Source organism: Macaca nemestrina, chromosome 2 (assembly GCF_043159975.1).
Source record: "Macaca nemestrina isolate mMacNem1 chromosome 2, mMacNem.hap1, whole genome shotgun sequence".
Classification (NCBI taxonomy): Eukaryota; Metazoa; Chordata; class Mammalia; order Primates; family Cercopithecidae; genus Macaca; species Macaca nemestrina.
The window spans coordinates 110,664,187-110,682,292 of NC_092126.1; the positions used below are offsets into that span (position 1 = coordinate 110,664,187).

The window sequence follows — 18,106 nt, forward strand, 5'->3', positions numbered from 1 at the left end:
GCCCCTGCTCACCGTTCACCGGGCAGCGACGCTCCCGGGACGCGACGGCCACAACCGAAGCCACCTGCACTCCCCACGCGGGGCTATCTAGCAGTGTACACAGTCGCCATGGCAACGGGTCGCTTCCGGGGATTCCGGAAGTGTCGGGGTGGCGGAAATGAAGTCCGAGGTCCTACGTCGAGGATATGGGTGAGGTCATGGCCGAATCGGGAAGACGAGAGATGGGGCCGATTGATCTAGAAAGACTTCGGCCGATGCATGCGCGAAGCCAAGTTCGAGGTAGCGAGACAACGAAGGCCGCACGTGAACCAGGAAGCGGGGCGGCGGGGCTTCCGGCGCCGAGGAGTTTCAACTACGGCGGCCGCAGAGGCCCGTCTAATTGCTGCTCCGCGCTCCGAGCCGCTGTCGGCGTGCTAGATCGCCCCGCCCTGGTTAGTGTCTAGCCGGCCGGCGAGGCCTGCGCAGTTGCGGCGGCCGGGGAAGATGGTGGAGGACGGCGCGGAGGAGCTGGAGGATCTGGTGCACTTCTCGGTGTCCGAGTTGCCTAGTCGCGGCTACGGCGTCATGGAGGAGATACGGCGGCAGGGCAAGCTGTGCGACGTGACCCTCAAGGTATCGCGGACTGGGCGGCAGCGAGCTGAGGGGAAAGGGGTCGAGCGGGGAGTAAAAAGGGGCGGGGGGTCAGAGAAAGAGAGGTCGAGCGGGGAGAGGGCTGGGGAGAAGAGGTTTGAGGGTTGCCGAGTAGTGGGGAGAGAGGTGCCGAGCAGAAGGGGATCGGGGCCGAGTCGGGGAGAGGAAGAGGACAACCTTTCAGCCCCTGAAAGGAAAGGTTGAGAGGTGCGCCGCTTAGGCCCTTGAAGTGGGAGTTATTGGGGTGACAGCCTCCCTTTTCTGTCATACAGACGAGAGAAAATGGACTTACCTTCTATGGAGGCAGGGGCGGTGGCCGGCCCCACATGCTGATGGGCACCACTGAATTCAGCACCCTCTCTTGTCACTACAGATATTTCTTTGTGCCTGTCGAACTTGGCTGTGCTGTTGTAGAGAAGGCTTCTCCTTGGGAGTCATTGCCTGCCCTTAATTGTTGAATCACTACTTTGTCTCTTAAGAGCTTTTAAAATCTGATCTGGAAATTTTTTGAGGTGGGAAGCCACCCTGCCCCACACTGGAAGGCATCACCACCACCACCACAAGCTTCCCGGGGCTGGGCCTACTGGCCGCCTGGGGAGAGGGATGCTGACTGATATTAAAAGGGAAAGATATCTTAACCACCTGTTCCCCACCAGCATTCTGGTCGCAAGAGCCAGCCTCCCTCCTGTGCCTGGGTCTTTTCATGTGGAAGGGGCATGCTGTGCTGCTCCCTGGCCAAGCCACCGAACCATGTGGAGACGTCCGGCCCGGGAGATGATGAGTGGGGCTCCCTGTTGGGCTTTGACCGGAAAGTTCTCAGCATCTGTGGGTGATCCCTGTTTAAAAAACAAACAGGGCAGACATGGTGGCTCACACCTGTAATCTCAGCACTTTGAGAGGCGAGAGGATCACTTGAGTGGGGGAGTTGGAGACCAGCCTGGGCTATGTAGGGAGACCCTGTCTCTACAAATAATAAAAAATTGGCTGGGCATGGTGGCCTGTGCCCGTAGTCCCAGCTACTCGGGAGGGTGAGGTGGGAGGATCGCTTGACCCTAGGAGGTCAAGCCTGCAGTGAGTTGTAATCGCACCACTGCACTCCAGCCTGGGCAACAGAGCAAGACCCTATTTCTCCTATTTCTCTCTCTCTCTCACATACACACACACAAAGAAATAAAAGAAAGAAAAAATAAAACTGCAGAGATCCTTTTGCTCTTCTTCTTTTCTTTTTTTGAGACAGAGTCTCGCTCTGTTGCCCAGGCTGGAGTTGCAGCGATCTCGGCTCACTGCAACCTCTCTCCTGGGTTCAAGCGATTCTCCTGCCTCAGCCTCCCCAGCAGCTGGGACTACAAGCACACACCACCACCCCGGCTAATTTTTTCTATTTTTAGTAGAGAGGGGGATTCACCATGTTGCCCAGGGTGGTCTCGAACTCCTGAGCTTCAGCAATCTGGCTGCCTCGGCCTCCCAAAGTGCTAGGATTACAGGTGTGAGCCACCACGCCCAGCCTGCTCTTATTTTCTGCATGGTTAAGGAAACTTTCCTTCTTCAACATAGTTGAGTCAGATCTCTGGAGATGGTAGAGTAGGATGGTTGAGTATGGCTTTGAAGGCAGAAGAATTTGGATTAAAATCCTAGTTGTAACCTTGGGCAAGTTACTTAATCTCTGTAAGCCTTGGTTTTTTTTGTTTTTGGTTTTGTTTTTTTGAGACAGTCTCTCTGTGTCGCACAGGCTGGAGTGCAGTGGCGTGATCTTGGCTCACTGCAACCTCCACCTCCTGGCTTCAAGTGAATCTCCTGCCTTAGCCTCCCAAGTAGCAGGACTACAGGCGCCTGCCACCACGCCTGGCTAATTTGTGTGTGTGTGTTTTTAGTACACACGGGGTTTCACTATGTTAGCCAGGCTCATCCTGAGCTCCTGACCTCATGATCCGCCCGCCTCAGCCTCCCAAATTGCTGGGATTACAGGTGTGAGCCACTGAGCCCGGCCCTTTTCATCATTCTAAACCCTCCTGAAGGAGGTTATTTTCCAGGAGAGGAGTGAAGTGATCTGAGAAGGCACGAGATCTTCTCAGATGGGAAAGAGGAACTAAGAGAATTCAGAAAAATGAGCTAGACTAAAGGAGGCAGAGGAAGTAAAAGTAAATTAGAAGTTTTTATCCACAGTGATTATATGGTGGAAGATGTTAAGGCCACTAGAAATTTGTAAGCAGAAAAATGATCCGGTTGTGGCAGCAACACTTGGTGTAAATAGAGACTAGTGAAAAACAGTAATAGGTGTGAATTTCTAAATTAAAATTTAGGCTGTAGACTGGGCACCGTGGCTCATGCCTATAATCCCAGCACTTTGGAAGGCCAAGGCGAGTGGATCGCTTGAGGCCAGGAGTTTGAGACCAGCCTGGGCAACATGGCAAAACCCCATCTCTATTGGGGGAAAAAAAAAAGAGTTAGGCTGTAAGGGTGAACCAGGGGAATCTTATAAGACACAGGGAATCAAAAAGGGCATGGCAGCGTGGGATGGTCACATATACTTCTACATAAAGTATTAATAGTACACTTAATGCAGATATTGAATATAGTAATCTTTCAGCAGAACTTTGCTCATTCATTCAGAGGGAAAAGTAAGTTATCAGACGTGGCTGGGTGCAGTGGCTCACGCCTGTAATCCCAGCGCTTTGGGAGGCCGAGGCAGGTGGATTGCTTTGAACTCAGGAGACCAGCTTGGGCAACATGGTGAAACCTCATCTCTACAAAAAATTAGCTGTAGTGGTGTGTACCTTTAGTCTTAGCTACTCAGGAGGCTGAGGTGGAAGGATCACTTGAGGTGGGAGGATCACTTGAGCCTGTTGCCCAGGCTGGAGTGCAGAGGCTGCAGTGAGCTGAGATCATGCCTCTACACTCCAGCCTGGGCAACAGAGTGAGACCCTGTCTCAAAAAAAAAAAAAAGAAAGAAAGAAAAGAATCAGACATAGTTTCAACTGAGACGGTCAGTCTGAATTGCTGTGTTAGTTTCAAGGATCTAGAACATAAGGACCAGTATATTTATTTTTTTCTCTCTAATAAAAAGCCTCCAGTAGGAAGGACTAGTATAAAGGCATGCGCTAGAGCTGGACAGGACTGTAGAGAGCATTTACTTCACTGATTTTGAAAACTGTATTGTAGAGCCCAAGGAGTAGCTCTGTAGCAATATAATGCTGGAACCGGGAAAAGGGCATGCAAATCAGGCTTTGCACATTTCACTACTTGCCACCAGAGCTGTCCTGGGAAATCTGTTTTGTCTCTCTTGTCAAAGTCTTTCTTCAGTTTTCTGGTGACTCCACAATGTTTTTCAAGTAAACAGACACTGAAAAACTGGTTGGAAGCTTTTTGGTGTGAGATATTTTATTGACTGGTGGGCCTCCCTGTCAGGCAGTGGTTCTCAAACTTCAGTGGACTTCAGAATCACCTGGTAGCCTTGTCAAAACGCTGGTTGTTGGACCTCACCCAGAATTTCTAATTCATTAGGTCTGGCATGGGCCTGAGAACTCATATTTCTGACAGGTTCCCCTATGCTGCCACTCTTAGTCTGGGACCACGTTCTGAGGGCCATGGTTGTAGGGTGATGGACCTGTCGTTTTCTGTGGGATATGTTCAAAGTCCGTAGATCTTCCTCCAGGCTTCTTCCTAGGTGGTATAAGCCTGGCTGTTATTCTGGGAGACTTATGGTAGGAGAGGGCTGGAGGTTCTCCCTTCTGTGTGCAGACTTTCACTTAATCCCACTAAATGGTACCACTTCCTTGTCTTCAGGGGTGCCCTGGTTACCCAGGTCCAGAGGCTTTTGTTCATTCTGTCTGAAGAGTAAACCTCCAGTCTTCTACCTGGGTGGTGATGCAGCAGTTGCTTGCCTCAGGGAGGGGGACCAGTACTTCCTGATTTCAGTCCTCCTTCTTGCTCACAACTTCAGAGGAAACTGGTCCCTCCAATGGTTCCATTTTGGAGGGGATTCTTCAGTGGCTTGCATTCCACAACACTCAGTATCCTCTAAGTCAGTTACTACTCATCTTTTCTTCTTCTAAAATTTTGTTGACCCTTCTAATCTGCTGTCTCTCTCTGCTTCTTTTTCCTTCAGAGCTTTGCTGTTCCTTGATCATCAGTCCGAAAGGCAGTATCACACAGACTCTGCAGCCACACTGCCTACGTTTGAGTTCTGGGTCTGCCACTTATTAGCTGTGAAAATGAGCAGCTTCCTTAAACACTGGTGATTCTCTGTCTCATCTGTAAAATGCAGATCACCACCTACTTGAATGTTGAGGATTCAATTAGTTAATGTACTTCAAATAATCATGTAGTAAATGCTCAGTAACTAGTGTGTGTGTGTGTGTGTGTGTGTGTGTGTGTGTGAGTATTTTCTTTCTTTCTTTCTTTCTTTCTTTGAGACAGAGTCTTGCTCTGTTGCCCAGGCTGAAGTGCAGTGGCGCAATCTTGGCTCACTGCAACCTCCGCCTCCCAGGTTCAAGCGATTTTCCTGCCTCCTCTTGAGTAGCTGGTATTACAGGCGCATACCACCTTGCCTGGCTAATTTTTGAATTTTTGTAGAGACAGGGTTTTACCATGTTGGCCAGGATGGTCTCCAACTTCTGACCTCAAGTGATCTGCCTGCCTCAGCCTCCCAAAGTGTTGGGATTACAGGCGTGAGCCACCACGGCCGGCCAGTAGTGTATATTTATTAATAATAATTTAATGAATTTTCTAGAAGGAGTGGAGATAAGTTCATGTGTTCAACCTGCCATTTTGAATTTTTTTTAGCTTCTGATGAATTTTGAATGATTTTATCTGGACAAAATGTTCATTGCCTTAAATGACTTTGCCAGCCGGGTGTGGTGGCTCACGCCTGTAATCCCAGCACTGTGGGAGGCCAAGACAGGTAGATCATGAGGTCAAGAGATCGAGAACATCCATGCCAACTTGGTGAAACCCCATCTCTACTAAAAATACAAAAATTAGCTGGACATGCTGGCGTGGGCTAGGCAGGAGAATCGCTTGAACTCGGGAGGCACAGGTTGCCATGAGCCAAGATCGTGCCACTGCACTCCAGCCTGGGGACAGAGCGAGACTCTGTCTCAAAAACAACAAAAAAGACCTCTGCACTAATTCATTAGCCTGCACTTTACAAATGAAGACCCAAGCCCAGAAGGGGAAGGGACTCGTTCAAGGTCACAGGTTGAGTTAAGCAGCATTGGGACTAAACTCTTTGTCTCCATATTCAGGGTCAGGTGTTCTCTCATGCTCTCCTGTTGCCTCTTCTGTCACTGTCGGTAAATGAACTGATTTCAGCTGCTGCCACATGAATTAATCTACCTCAGATCTACTGTATTCATCCTTAAGGGCGTGTCATCTTTTCTCTCTTCCTGAATTATAGGGAGAACGTGAAAGTGAGTATTAGCATTCATGCCACATTCTCAAAATTCACTGCCAACACTTGAACCTAGGCTTAATTTCCTTTTGGGAAATATTTGAAATTTAAATTCATTGGGAGCCTGTCGGATAGTGAAGTAGAGGCATGACAGAAAAGAGTAACATATTCATTAAAAAAAAAAAAATCGCTTTCTGTATCTCCAATGGCTTGAAGCTGTTATGAGGAAAAGCCCATGGTTCTTTTCCTTGGCAAATCATTTTATCTTAAAAGTTATGAGGATTGTAGTGCAAGACTTCTTGGCATAAGGCTTGGCCTAGGTAGACAGATTTGCATCCATGGAAGCTCTCGTCCCCTCTTCCCTAAGTTGAGTTTCGTGTCCTTTGCTCTGGGCTGCCAGGAGCCCAAGGCTCAGGCAGTGTTGTCTGATTCATCTGGGTCTAGCCATTTGGGCACACTCACTAGATTTAATGAGTTTTTCTTCTTAGTCATAAGATTTGGAGCCAGATTCATATGTTTATTTTTTTCCCTTATGCTTCTGTAAGGCTTTGAAGTTCATATATTTCTGCTTTCCCTTTATCTCACATTTATTTTCTTTTTGAGTGACAGCAGAATGAGGTCACCAAACCTGAGTATTATTCACAGGGCCATAAGCTTAAAGGAGAGAGGAGCTCCCTATATAGACACACACCCTTTGTTTTGCAACCGCTGATAAATGGTTCCTGAAAGATCTGCTGGCATTAGCCTTCTCAGCATTTTCCCAAGGCTCCTGCCAAGGTTTTGAACCTGGCTCTGATAATTTAGCCCTCAGAAGGAAATGTTTTTTCCATGGATGAAAGGTACAGTATTAGAATATTTCCTTGTGTGACCCACTAAATGTAGGCACACAATTTTCACGAAATTGGCTTCAAGAGCTACGCATTTGAATCTGGAATCTTGCCTAATTTGTTGTCACCACTGGCTTTGTGATGAAAGAGTAGGTGGAGAAGGATATGAGGAAATGAATTAAGGGCTTGTCGATGCATGCCATTTTTATGTTGTGTATAGTACAGTGAGTTACACAGGGTTAATTATAGATCTAGAATAATCATATTAAAAGGAGCTGTAGGCTGGGCACAGTGTTTCATATCTGTAATCTCAGCACTTTGGGAGGCGAGATGGAAGGATCGCTTGAATCCAGGAGGTCAAGGCTGCAGTGTGAGCCATGGTTGAACCGCTGCACTCCAGCCTGGCAATAGTATGACTCTGTCTCAAAAAAAGGAAAAAGGGAATTGTAGAGGTTCCCTATCAAAGCTATCATTTTACGTGTGTATGCATGGACATAGAGTGTGGAATGAATGGAGACTGGAGTGGGGTGAGGGATGAGGAATTACTGGGTACAATGTACATTATTCAGATGATGGTTACGCTAAAATCCCAGCCTTCACCACTATGCAATATATCCATGTATCAAAACTGCACTTGTACCCATAAATTTATACAAATAAAAACATTTTTAAGCCATCATTTTACAGATGTAAAAAACCCTGAGGCTTAGAGCTATTAAGGGATTTGCCCACGGCACAAAGCTATATCAGCTGAGATCTAACACAGCTGTTTATTGGTGGAAGCCATGCTTTTACATCCTGTCAGATTATTCACCTGCCCTGCTGATGGTATGAAGCAGAGTAGGGAACAAAGCATCCTTAGTGTCATTCTTGAGTACAGACGGCAGGGATATGAATGTCCAGATGCCACACCAACATTTTATTTCAGGAGAGAAGATGCAGGCTTTTTCTACTAGTCTCTTAGACATATGAATTCTTGACTCTGATTTTGAAATGACATTGTATTAGAAACTTGTGCTTCTGAATATTGCTCATTACCAGGGTTTTCTACTGACATTTTTCATGTAGTTAGGTTTATCTCTCTCTATGTAGTTAGCTTCATCTTCCTCTTTTTTTTTTTTCCTTGAGACAGGGTCTCTTCTCTCGCCCAGGCTGGAGTACAGTGGTGGGATCACAGCTCACTGCAGCCTCGAAATCTCTGGCTCAAGCCATCCTCCTACCTCAGCCTCCCAAGTAGCTGGGACCACAGGTGTGTGCCACCACGCCTGGCTAATTTTGTTTATTTTTTGAGAGATGGGGCCTCACCTTATTGCCTAGGCTGGTCTCAAATTCCTGGGCTCAAGTGATCCTCCTGCCTCTACCTCCGGAAGTGCTGGGATTACAGGCATGAACCACCACACCTGGCCCAGCCTTGTCTCTTTCTAGTGAGCTATCAGAACTGAGAGGAAGAACATGCTCCTTGAGGGGCACAGCACTTGTTATATGAATTTCATATCAAAAATTCAGTTTTAATCTCCTTGTTCAAGTTATGTTGTGGATAATGCTATTAAATTTGGACACCAATTAGGTGAATTAGAGAGCTTGATGCTGCCTGACATGTGGGTAGGGAAAGAGAGTTGGAGGTACAGCTTGGACGATCCATTATCAGCCAAGCAACATTCATCATGTTCACCCTAAGGCTTATGGAGCTTGGCTGGCTGGCTCACCAGGTACATTTAAGAAGCCTGTGCTTGGGGATGTTTCTTAACTGCAGATAATTCCTTTATTATTCTGTACATGAGACTCCATTGTTTGCCCCTTAGCCCCACTTGGTTTAGCTTGGAGGCTAGTTGATGGAAGATGAGACCACAGTGTTTTTCTAAAGGTGCATCCCTAGCCCTTCCCAAATTACAAGCATGGCAGCTACCTTTCTACTTTGGAACTTGTTGAGTATTGGCACTCTCGTTGCCTCTTTGGCATGGAACCAGCCAGCTGGCCTGTGGTTAGCTTAAGAAGACCTTAGGAAGAACATCTGAACAGTTGATTACATCACCGCTTTTTTCCAATTGGGGACAAAAGTGGGTGAACCAAGGTGTGTGAACTAAGAGTTGACAAGCGTTTTCTGGAAAGGGCCAGATAGTAACTATTTAAGGATTCATGGGAAATATAGTTTCCCTTGCAGCTACTTAACTGATGCTATAGTGCAAAAGCAGCTCTACACAGTATTTAAATGAATGGGTGTGGCTGTGTTCCAGTGAAACTACAAAAGAAGCATGAGTTGAATCCGTTGGCTATAGTTTCTGACCTCTGTTATATACTGATAGGGCCTCTAAGGCTTTTGAAGTAGGTTTTATTTTTATTATTTGTTGCCCCAGCATATACTTCTCTAGTTTCAACACAGTATTTAGGAATTGAAGCATTTCTTGTTAAAGAATACAAATGAACTAGAAGTGAAAAAATTTCTCCCAGCTTACTACAGGTGATCATGTTACTATACTGACTAGTGAGTGAGTAAGTGACATAGAAGTTACTGTTAAATTTAGCATCTCATTTGTAAAGCCTTCCAGCTCTGCTAGAACTTGAAGGAGAATGTTTCCAAAGTCCTAACTAAAGACACCATGTTCCCATTCTGTCTCAGTTGAAGCTGAGGATGCTTAGCTGCTTGCAGAATGGCCGGCCAGAGGAGACCCTGATGGCTCTTAGGTTCCAGTGGAACAGACAGTCTGTGTTCAGGGCCTTAAAGGTAAAGGTCAGAGCTTGGGCTTTTGGCAGGCAAAATAGAGAAGCTGTAGTTCAAATATGACCCAATATAATGGTATGTGTGGGCAGAGTGTTCTGAATAGCTGATCAGAACACAAAAATGCTTTTCACGCCTATAATCCCAGCACTTTGGGAGGCCAAGTTGGGTGGATCACCTGAGGTCAGGAGTTCGAGACCCAGCCTGACCAACATGGTGAAACCCCATCTGTACTAAAAATATAAAATTAGCCAGGCGTGGTGGCGCACGCCTGTAGTCCCAGCTACTCGGGAGGCTGAGACGGGAGAATCACCTGAACCCAGGAGGTGGAGGTTGCAGTGAGCCGCGATCACGCCATTGCACTCCAGCCTGGGCAACAAGAGCGAAACTCCATTTGGAAAAAAAAAAAAAAACTTTCAAAAAATAAGCTAAAGAACAGGTAGATACTTGTACACCAATGTTCATGGCAGCATTATTCACAATAGCCAAAAGGTGGAAGCCACCCAAGAGTCTACCAGTGGGTGAATGGATAAGCAAAATATGGTATATGGCTGGGCGCAGTGGCTGACACCTACCATCCCAGCACTTTGGGAGGCCAAGGCAGGCAGATGGCATGAACCCAGGAGTTTGAGACCAGCCTGGGCCACGTGGCAAAACCTTGTCTCTACAAAAAATACAAAAATTAGCCAGGGATGGTGGTACGCACCTGTAGTCCTAGCTACTTGGGAGGCTGAGGTGCGAGGATCACCTGAGCCCCGGGAGGTCAAGGCTGCCGTGAGCCATGATTACACCACTGCACTCCAGCCTGGGCAACAGCGACACCCTGTCTCCAAAAAAAAAAAAGTGTATAATACAGTGAAATATTATTTAGCCTTTAAAAGGAAGAAAATTCTGCTGCAACATGGGTGAACCTTGAAGACATTATACTAAGTGAAATGAGCCAGTTACAAAAAGACAAATGTTGTGTGATTCCACTTACATGAACTACCTAGAATAGTCAAATTCATGAAGACAGAAAGTGAAATGGTGATTGCCCAGGGCCAGTAGGAGGGGGGATGAGAGGTACTGTTTAATGGGTATAGTTTCAGTTTGGGAAGATGAAGAATTCTGGAGACAGATAGTGGTGATGGTTATAGAATGTACTTAATGCCGCAGAACTGTACACTTAAACATGGTTAAAATGGTAAACTGTATGTTATTTATATTTAATCCAGTTTTCAAAAGATAGGTAATTAGTTCAAGAAGACTTGTTACCAGGTGGGCAAGAGAGATTGCTTATAGTGCTTTGTGACTGTAGACACTAAAAACAGAATTTGTCTCTGCGTTGAAACCCAATGAGTAGAAACATCTGATGCTAAGGAGTAATCTTTCCTACTCTTTATTTTTGTACTATGGCACCTCAGCTGTTAAGAGCCAAATTGTATTAGCTCAGCCCTGTAGCTGCACTTCAAATGGTCACTTAAAAGGGATTGCCTTCTAGAAGGTACCTACTTAGGAGATGCAGATGTGTTGTGAGCTTATTTTTCTTGGGTTGATTTGTATGCTCTAAATGTCGTGTAACCTTGACAGAGCTATTCTGAGGACCAGCAAAACAAGCCATGCTAACATGTCTTCCGAGTAAAGGTGTGTTGGCATCATCTGCAAATTACAGATAGCTTTCAAATCTATATTTCTACCTCATTTGTCCTGTGGGTCCTCATACTCATTATGTCTAAAATGAACACCCTTGCCCGTCTCTTGTTTCCTCTATGTAAGGAGGGGACACAATCCATCTAGTCATGCACAGTTGAAACTTTGGGATTGACTTTGGCTCATCTTCTCTTATGTGTATTTTGTGACACTTATTACAATAGTAATTACATAATTATTTATAGTGTTGTCACTCCACAAGAGCAAGGCTGTGACTGAATTATTTACTGAGGTATCTACATAATAGCTTCTCAGTAAACCACTGTCCTAATTGAGATCCTTTTCATCTTTTACCTAACCCAGGATTTCTTTAACTTTACTAGCATGTTGAGAGAATTCTTACCAACCCTCTAGAGAATGAGCCCATGAGCCTTGGGCTACTAACAGATTGTTTTTCCTCAGGCTTAATTCTGATCTTGTTCTGCTCTGAGTGGCTTCTCATTTCATTTTCATTCAACAAGATGCTGAGCAGGTATGTCAGCACCTTCCATGTGCCAAGCATGGTTCTAGGTGCTGAGGGTGCAGCAGTGAGCAGAGTAGGCCAAGCCTTTTTGAGTACGAGCTTACATCCTGGGGGAGTGGCAGACAATAAACAGACGGAAGATCAGTGGTGATCAGTGCCATGAAGAAAAGTAAAGCAGGAGCCAGCCTCTGAATAGAGATCTAAATGAAGTGAGGGAGCAATCCAGGAGGATATCTGAAGGCAGAGGGAAGAGTAAGCATGGAGCCCTGAGGTAGGAGCACACTTGGTGTTTTGGGGAAACAGTGAGAAGCCAGAATGGTAAGGGCAGAGTGACTGAGGAGAAAAGTGCAAGGACACGAGGTCAGAGAAGTAGCCCCCCAGGCCTAGCACAGTTCCTTGCATGGTACGGTATGGGTCAGTAAATACATTATGAATGAATGAAACCAAGCAATAATTGTGTATTTATGAATGAAGAATCAGGGCAGGGTGTTAGAGGTATACCTAAGGTATAGAAAGTTAGGATGCATATTCTGTGGTTCATGAAGACAGCACTGCATTTTGCTTGCACTTTCCCCTTCTGCCATTTAGGAGAGATGATGATAATGGCCGGAGTCAGAAGACTAATTCTGGCTTGTTCTTTTTTTTTTTTTTTTTTTAATTATACTTTAAGTTCTAGGGTACATGTGCACAACGTGCAGGTTTGTTACATATGCATACATGTGCCATGTTGGTATGCTGCACCCATCAACTCGTCAGCACCCATCAACTCGTCATTTACATCAGGTGTAACTCCCAATGCCATCCCTCCCCCTTCCCCCCTCCCCACAAGGAAATTCTATTCTGCACACAGTGACAATCAGAGATTAGAAACTTGTCAGCGGAGCCGGGAGTCTAGCAGAGCTGCTCAGCTCTCCGTGGTTGTAAAACGTGTCCCTACCACATGTTGGGGAAAGCTTGTGTTTTCCATGTATATGGCTTAGCATTTTACGTAATCAAGGTGTCTGAGGGGTAATGGGAATGCAGAAGCAGCAGGTGGTGGCTAGTTTTCTGTAGGATTTAGGAAAGAACTGCTGATTTAACGGAATCTGATTATTCTAAGCTGCTCATAGAAATCCGCCAGTCACAGCCGTCTCGGACGTCAGAGGGAGAAGCTTAAGCATGTTCTGTTGTTCACAGCCATTCTGGTTGACTTCTCTAAGACTTCCAGCTGTATTCTTGATATTCAGAGTCCTGCAGACGTGGTCCCTCTCTGCTGTTCTCCCCTACTTTCCCATGGTGTCCTCTTGCGTCAGCTGGCCATCTCTCTGTGACTGTGTTCTCCCTCCTCTGGGCCTTTGCTTTAGTGTTCCTTTGGCTTGGCGTATCTGCTCACATCTGCCAAGCAGAGTCCTATCCATGCTTTAGGCTTCTATATTTTCTTCCTTTGCTTTCTTTCTTTTTCTTTCTTCCCTTGCTTTCCCTTTCCCTTTCTCTTTCTCCTCTATTCTTTTTTCTTTCTTCAGGGTCTCGCTCTTGCCCAGGCTGGTGCAGTGGTGCAAAGATAGTTGATTATAACCTCGAATTCCTGGGCTCAAGTGATCTTCCCACCTCAGCTTTCCGAGTAGCTGGAATTACAGGTGTGTGCCACCACACTCAGTTAATTAAAAAAAAAAAATTTTTTTTTTTTGGTAGATATAGGGTCTTGCTTTGTTGCCCAGGCTGGTCTCGAACTCCTGGCCTCAAGCAATCCTCTCGCCTCGGCCTCACAAAGTGCTGTGTAGCCACTGTGCCCGGCCCCTTCCATGTTTTTTTTTCTCAAAGGGACACATGCCATCTTTCTTGTGCTCTGCCCTATCACAGTGGGGGGTTGTGTGAAGTCCCATCTCTCTGAAGACAGGCTTTTCCTATCCCTCCAGGTGTAGTTCATCTCCCCCTTTTCCATTGCACCTTAACCCCTCGTTACTCAGTGTTGTCATTGGACTAATAGCATCAGCATCACCTGGGTGGGGGCGTGTTCGAAGTGCAGAATTTCAGGTCTCACCTCAGACCTACTGAACTAGAATCTGGTGCTTCTTACGTCCTGTGCACATTAAAGTTTGAGAAGCATTGCTGCCACTCATTGGTCCTACTCCCTTTACCGGTCTGAGCAGGATGTAGATGTGTTCGAGTGTTTTTCTTCCCCTCTAGATGTTGAACTCCTGAATTGTGAGCCATCTCTTACCTAGTATAGTTCTTAGCATGTTTCAAGCACTTAAAAGTATTTACTGAATTACCCTAACTGACCCCGACATTATGTTTGAGATGCTTGTTCAGTCAACATACTATATAAATGCATTTACCTGTGCTTGGTGCTGTGTAGGTACGTGAGACACCCTGCTGTGAATGGGCGTCAGCCTCTGTCTTTGACATTTATAGATGAGTGTGGAAGATAGAGATACACCAATTACTAATAATTATGGGAAAAGGCAGAATCTGATAAATTCTGTAACTGCATAGGCATCACCAGAGGCCTAAGGGAACATCGAAGGAGTAGCCAATATTTACAATTCTGAGGGTTTGTGACTATTTCATGGAAATGATGGTGTTTATTTGGTACATTGCAAGATGAATAGGACTTTGACAGACAGGTACAGTGGAAAGAGGCATTCCAGGCCAGGGGAGAGTGTTCAGAGGCCCAGGCATGAAAGTACACCTACATGTTTCTCAAATAAGACATAGAGGAGCAAGGTGGAAGGTGGGATTGGAGCCGTAGGTTGAGTGCAGACTGTGAACTTAAATTTTCATGGTAAGGAGTCTAGACTGCTAAGAAACACCTGCAAATCAGTTGAAGTTGGTACAGTTACATGTTCAGTGGTTCCTGAGGGCTCTGCCCTCTCGTCTCCCTTCCTCTGTTCCCATTCTACCTTGCTGGATATGAGTGGTAGGAAGTAGGGGGAGGGTTTGGAAGAAGTGGGAAGCAGCCTGAATGTTTTAGCCAGCTGTTTATATGGGACTGGAGCCCCAAGTCCTTTTTTAGTGTCAGCTGGTCAGCTACTTCCTTCCTCACCCCCTTCCTGTGTCACTACCCAGTGGGGCACTCTGAAGCAGAGAGACCAAAGCTCCATCACAGAGTGTTCAAAGAGTGTGCTCTAAAATGCTATCGAAAACCGCAGGCTGAGCCCAGTATGTTTTATTATACTTGCCATCAGTTTCTTTTTTTTTTTTTTTTTGAGACGAGTCTCGCTCTGTCGCCCAGGCTGGAGTGCAATGGCCAGATCTCCGCTCACTGCAAGCTCCGCCTCCCGGGTTTACGCCATTCTCCTGCCTTAGCCTCCCAAGTAGCTGGGACTACAGGCGCCCGCCACCTCGTCCGGCTAGTTTTTTGTATTTTTTAGTAGAGACGGGGTTTCACCGTGTTAGCCAGGATGGTCTCGATCTCCTGACCTTGTGATCTGCCCGTCTTGGCCTCCCAAAGTGCTGGGATTACAGGTTTGAGCCACCGTGCCCGGCCGCCGTCAGATTCTTAACCTGAAGAGTTTATGAGGACTCATCATTTCTGCTTGTGGTAGTATTATATGAACCTGTGTCTCTCTGCCCATATTCTAGGCTGGCATTCAGGCCATCAGCATTCAAGGTGAAAGAATCCCCCCACTTCCATTTCCTTATATGCCATCTTGTTAGAAACCCACAAAGTAGCTAGTGTGGTCTGTTTATTTCTTCAGGACTGGGAATGCACTGTTACCCTGGGAGTCAAGCCCTCCACAAATTGACCCTAAGCCTCACCATCTTTTTCTTGAGCCTTTTACTTCAGCCAATTTTCAGATGAGATGAGAAGGTCATGCTTTTCCACCTTTGAGCTCCCACTTTGACCAGCTCTGCCAGTCCTAAGCCAGAAGGTCAACAGTTAAAAAGAAGAAGTAAAATTCATCAGAAATGTTGTTACTTGTTTGTATCTCAGATGAAGCCTATTTTTAGATGAAGTAGGCTTTAGAATTCATTAAGTACAACTGAGTGTGAGGCGCTGTGTTAAGTACTAGGATATAACCTTCCTTTCTTTGGGAAGAATATTCAGCCTAGATGGAGAGACATTCATTAGGACAATATAATGTGTGCTATAGTGGAGGCTTGTACCAAGTGCCACAGGAAGGAGAGAGCTGACTGCCTGGAAGTCAGAGGCTCCTCAGAGGAGGGAACATTTGCACTGAATCTTCAAGGATGAGGAATCCTTCACTGGGCATAAAAATGAGGGGATAAGAATCCTACCTGAGGGAACAAGACAATTTCTGGGAATTGCCAACAGTTTAGAAGAGAGTCATGGTGGGGGATAAAACTGGATGGGGGCCAGGTGCAGCAGCTCACACCTATAATCCCAGCACTTTGGGAGTCTGATGCAGGAGGATGCCTTAAATCCAGGAGTTCAAGACCAGCCTGGGCAACAAAGTGAGACCCCATCTCTACCAAAAATAAAAAAATTAGCCAGGCACATTGGCATGCACCTATAGTCCCAGCTACTTGGGAGGATCACTTAAGCCCAGGAGTTCGAGGCTGCAGTGAGCTATGATTGTGTCACTACACTGCAGCCTGGGCAAGAGTGAGACCCTGTCTTTAAAAAAAAGAGAGAGAAAAAAAACCTGTTTAGGGTTTAGATCTGACTTGTAGGCAGTAGGGAGCCCCCTAAAATGGAGACTGACATGACCAGACTCAATTATATGTTGAGTTGACTCATTCCAAATCATCATTTATTCAACAAATACTGAATATTAATTTCTGACTATTCCGGAAAACATGAAACATACAAAGATTGCCCCCTTGGTGGAGCCCATGTTTTAGTAAGGATAGGTAAGTTAATTATATCAGGTCACCACCATTTGCTCTTGTCAAAGTTACTAATGACCTCCACAATATAGAGCTAGTTCATAACTACGCAGATCTCCATGTGCCACACTTTATAGTCACATCCAGCCCCCTTCCACCCACCATCTCTAATCTCTGGCAACCGTGAATTTGTTGTCTCTCATTTTGAAATTGTTATATAAATGAAATCATAGAGTTCATGACCTTTTTTCACCCAGCCTAATGCCCATGAGGTCCATCCAAGTTATTGTGCATATTGATCATTTTTTCCTTCATATTTCTGAGTAGTAGTCCATGATATGATTGTACCATAATTTGTTTAGCCATTTCCAACCATCAAAGGACATTTTTCAGTTTTTAGGTATTATGAATAAAGCTGCTATGAATATTCATGTACAGGATTTTGAGTGAACTTATTTTCATTTCTCTGTAATAAATGCCCAAGAGTAGAATTTTATGTCATGCAGTTTGTGTATTTTAGTTTTAGAAGAAATTGTCAAACTATTTTCCAGAGTAGCGATATCATTTTGCATTCCCTTTGACATATATGAGTGTGGTGGTTAATTTTATGTGTCCTCTTGGCTAGGCCCAGTTTGGTCAAACACCAGTCTAGATGTTGTTGTGAAGGTATTTTTTAGATGTGATTAACATTTCAATTAGTAGACTTTAGTTGAGTGCAGTGGTATATGCCTGTAATCCCAGCTACTTGGGAAGCTGGGGCGGAAGGATTGCTTGAGCCCAGGAGTTTGAAGCCAACTTGGGCAACATAGTGAGACCCCACCTCATTTTAAAATAATAAGTTAGTAGACTTTTCAGTAAAGTCAGTTACCTTCCATAGTGTGGGTGGGCCTCATACAGTCAGTGTAAGGCCTTAAAGAGCAGAAACTGAGCTTTCCCTGAAGAAGCGGTTCTGCCTCAAGATTGCGAACTAGGCTGGGTGCAGTGGCTCACTCCTATGATCCCTGCACTTTGGGAGGCTGAGGTAAGAGGATTGCTTGAGCCTAGGAGTTTGAGACCAGCACAGGCAACATAGTGAGACTCTGTCTCCACAAAATATAGAAAAATTAGCCAGATGTTATGGCACATGCCTGTAGTCCCAGCTACTCAGAAGACTGAGGCAGGAGGGTTGATTGAGCCTGGGAGGTCCAGGGTGCAGTGAGCCGTGATTGCACCACTGCACTCCAGCGTGTGTGACAGAGTGATACCGTGTCTCAAAAAAAAAAAAAAAAAGATTGTAAGATAAAAACCCTACCGGCTGGGCGCGGTGGCTCAAGCCTGTAATCCCAGCACTTTGGGAGGCCGAGACGGGCGGATCACGAGGTCAGGAGATCGAGACCATCCTGGCTAACGCAGTGAAACCCCGTCTCTACTAAAAAAAAAAAAAAAATACAAAAAAAAAAAAAAAACCCTACCTAAGTTTCCTGCATGCTCACCTGCCCTGGAGATTTCTGACTTAAGACTAACATCGAATCTTATCTGAATCTCCAGACTGCTAGCCCACACTGTGTATTTTGGATTTGCCAGCCCCCACAATTGCATGAGCCAGTTCCTTAAAATGAAAATAAGTTTCTCTCTCTCCC

General features: G+C 45.7%; 2 protein-coding genes across 15 annotated transcripts in view; one reads left to right on the top strand and one right to left on the bottom strand.

Moving 5' to 3' along the window:
• The window catches only part of LOC105480381 (kinesin family member 9), a 59,351-nt gene extending 59,033 nt beyond the window's left edge, over nt 1-318 (bottom strand). For 6 of the 12 annotated variants that reach the window (XR_011620038.1, XM_071091578.1, XM_071091583.1 and 3 more), the window contains exon 1: nt 13-288. The gene's annotated coding sequence lies outside the window, so the exon portion shown is untranslated. Of the gene's footprint in view, nt 1-12 lie in introns of all 12 variants that reach the window. The other 6 variants (XM_011739123.3, XM_011739120.3, XM_011739118.2 and 3 more) reach the window with 4 other exon arrangements.
• A 17-nt stretch (nt 319-335) lies between these two features.
• LOC105480380 (kelch like family member 18) overlaps nt 336-18,106 on the top strand; it is a 61,950-nt gene continuing 44,179 nt past the window's right edge. For 2 of the 3 annotated variants that reach the window (XM_071091587.1, XM_011739116.3), the window contains exon 1: nt 336-612. In XM_071091587.1, coding sequence (XP_070947688.1) covers nt 484-612 — 129 coding nt within the window. In that variant the 5' untranslated portion in view covers nt 336-483. The remainder of the gene's footprint in view (nt 613-18,106) is intronic. The other variant, XM_071091588.1, reaches the window with a different exon arrangement.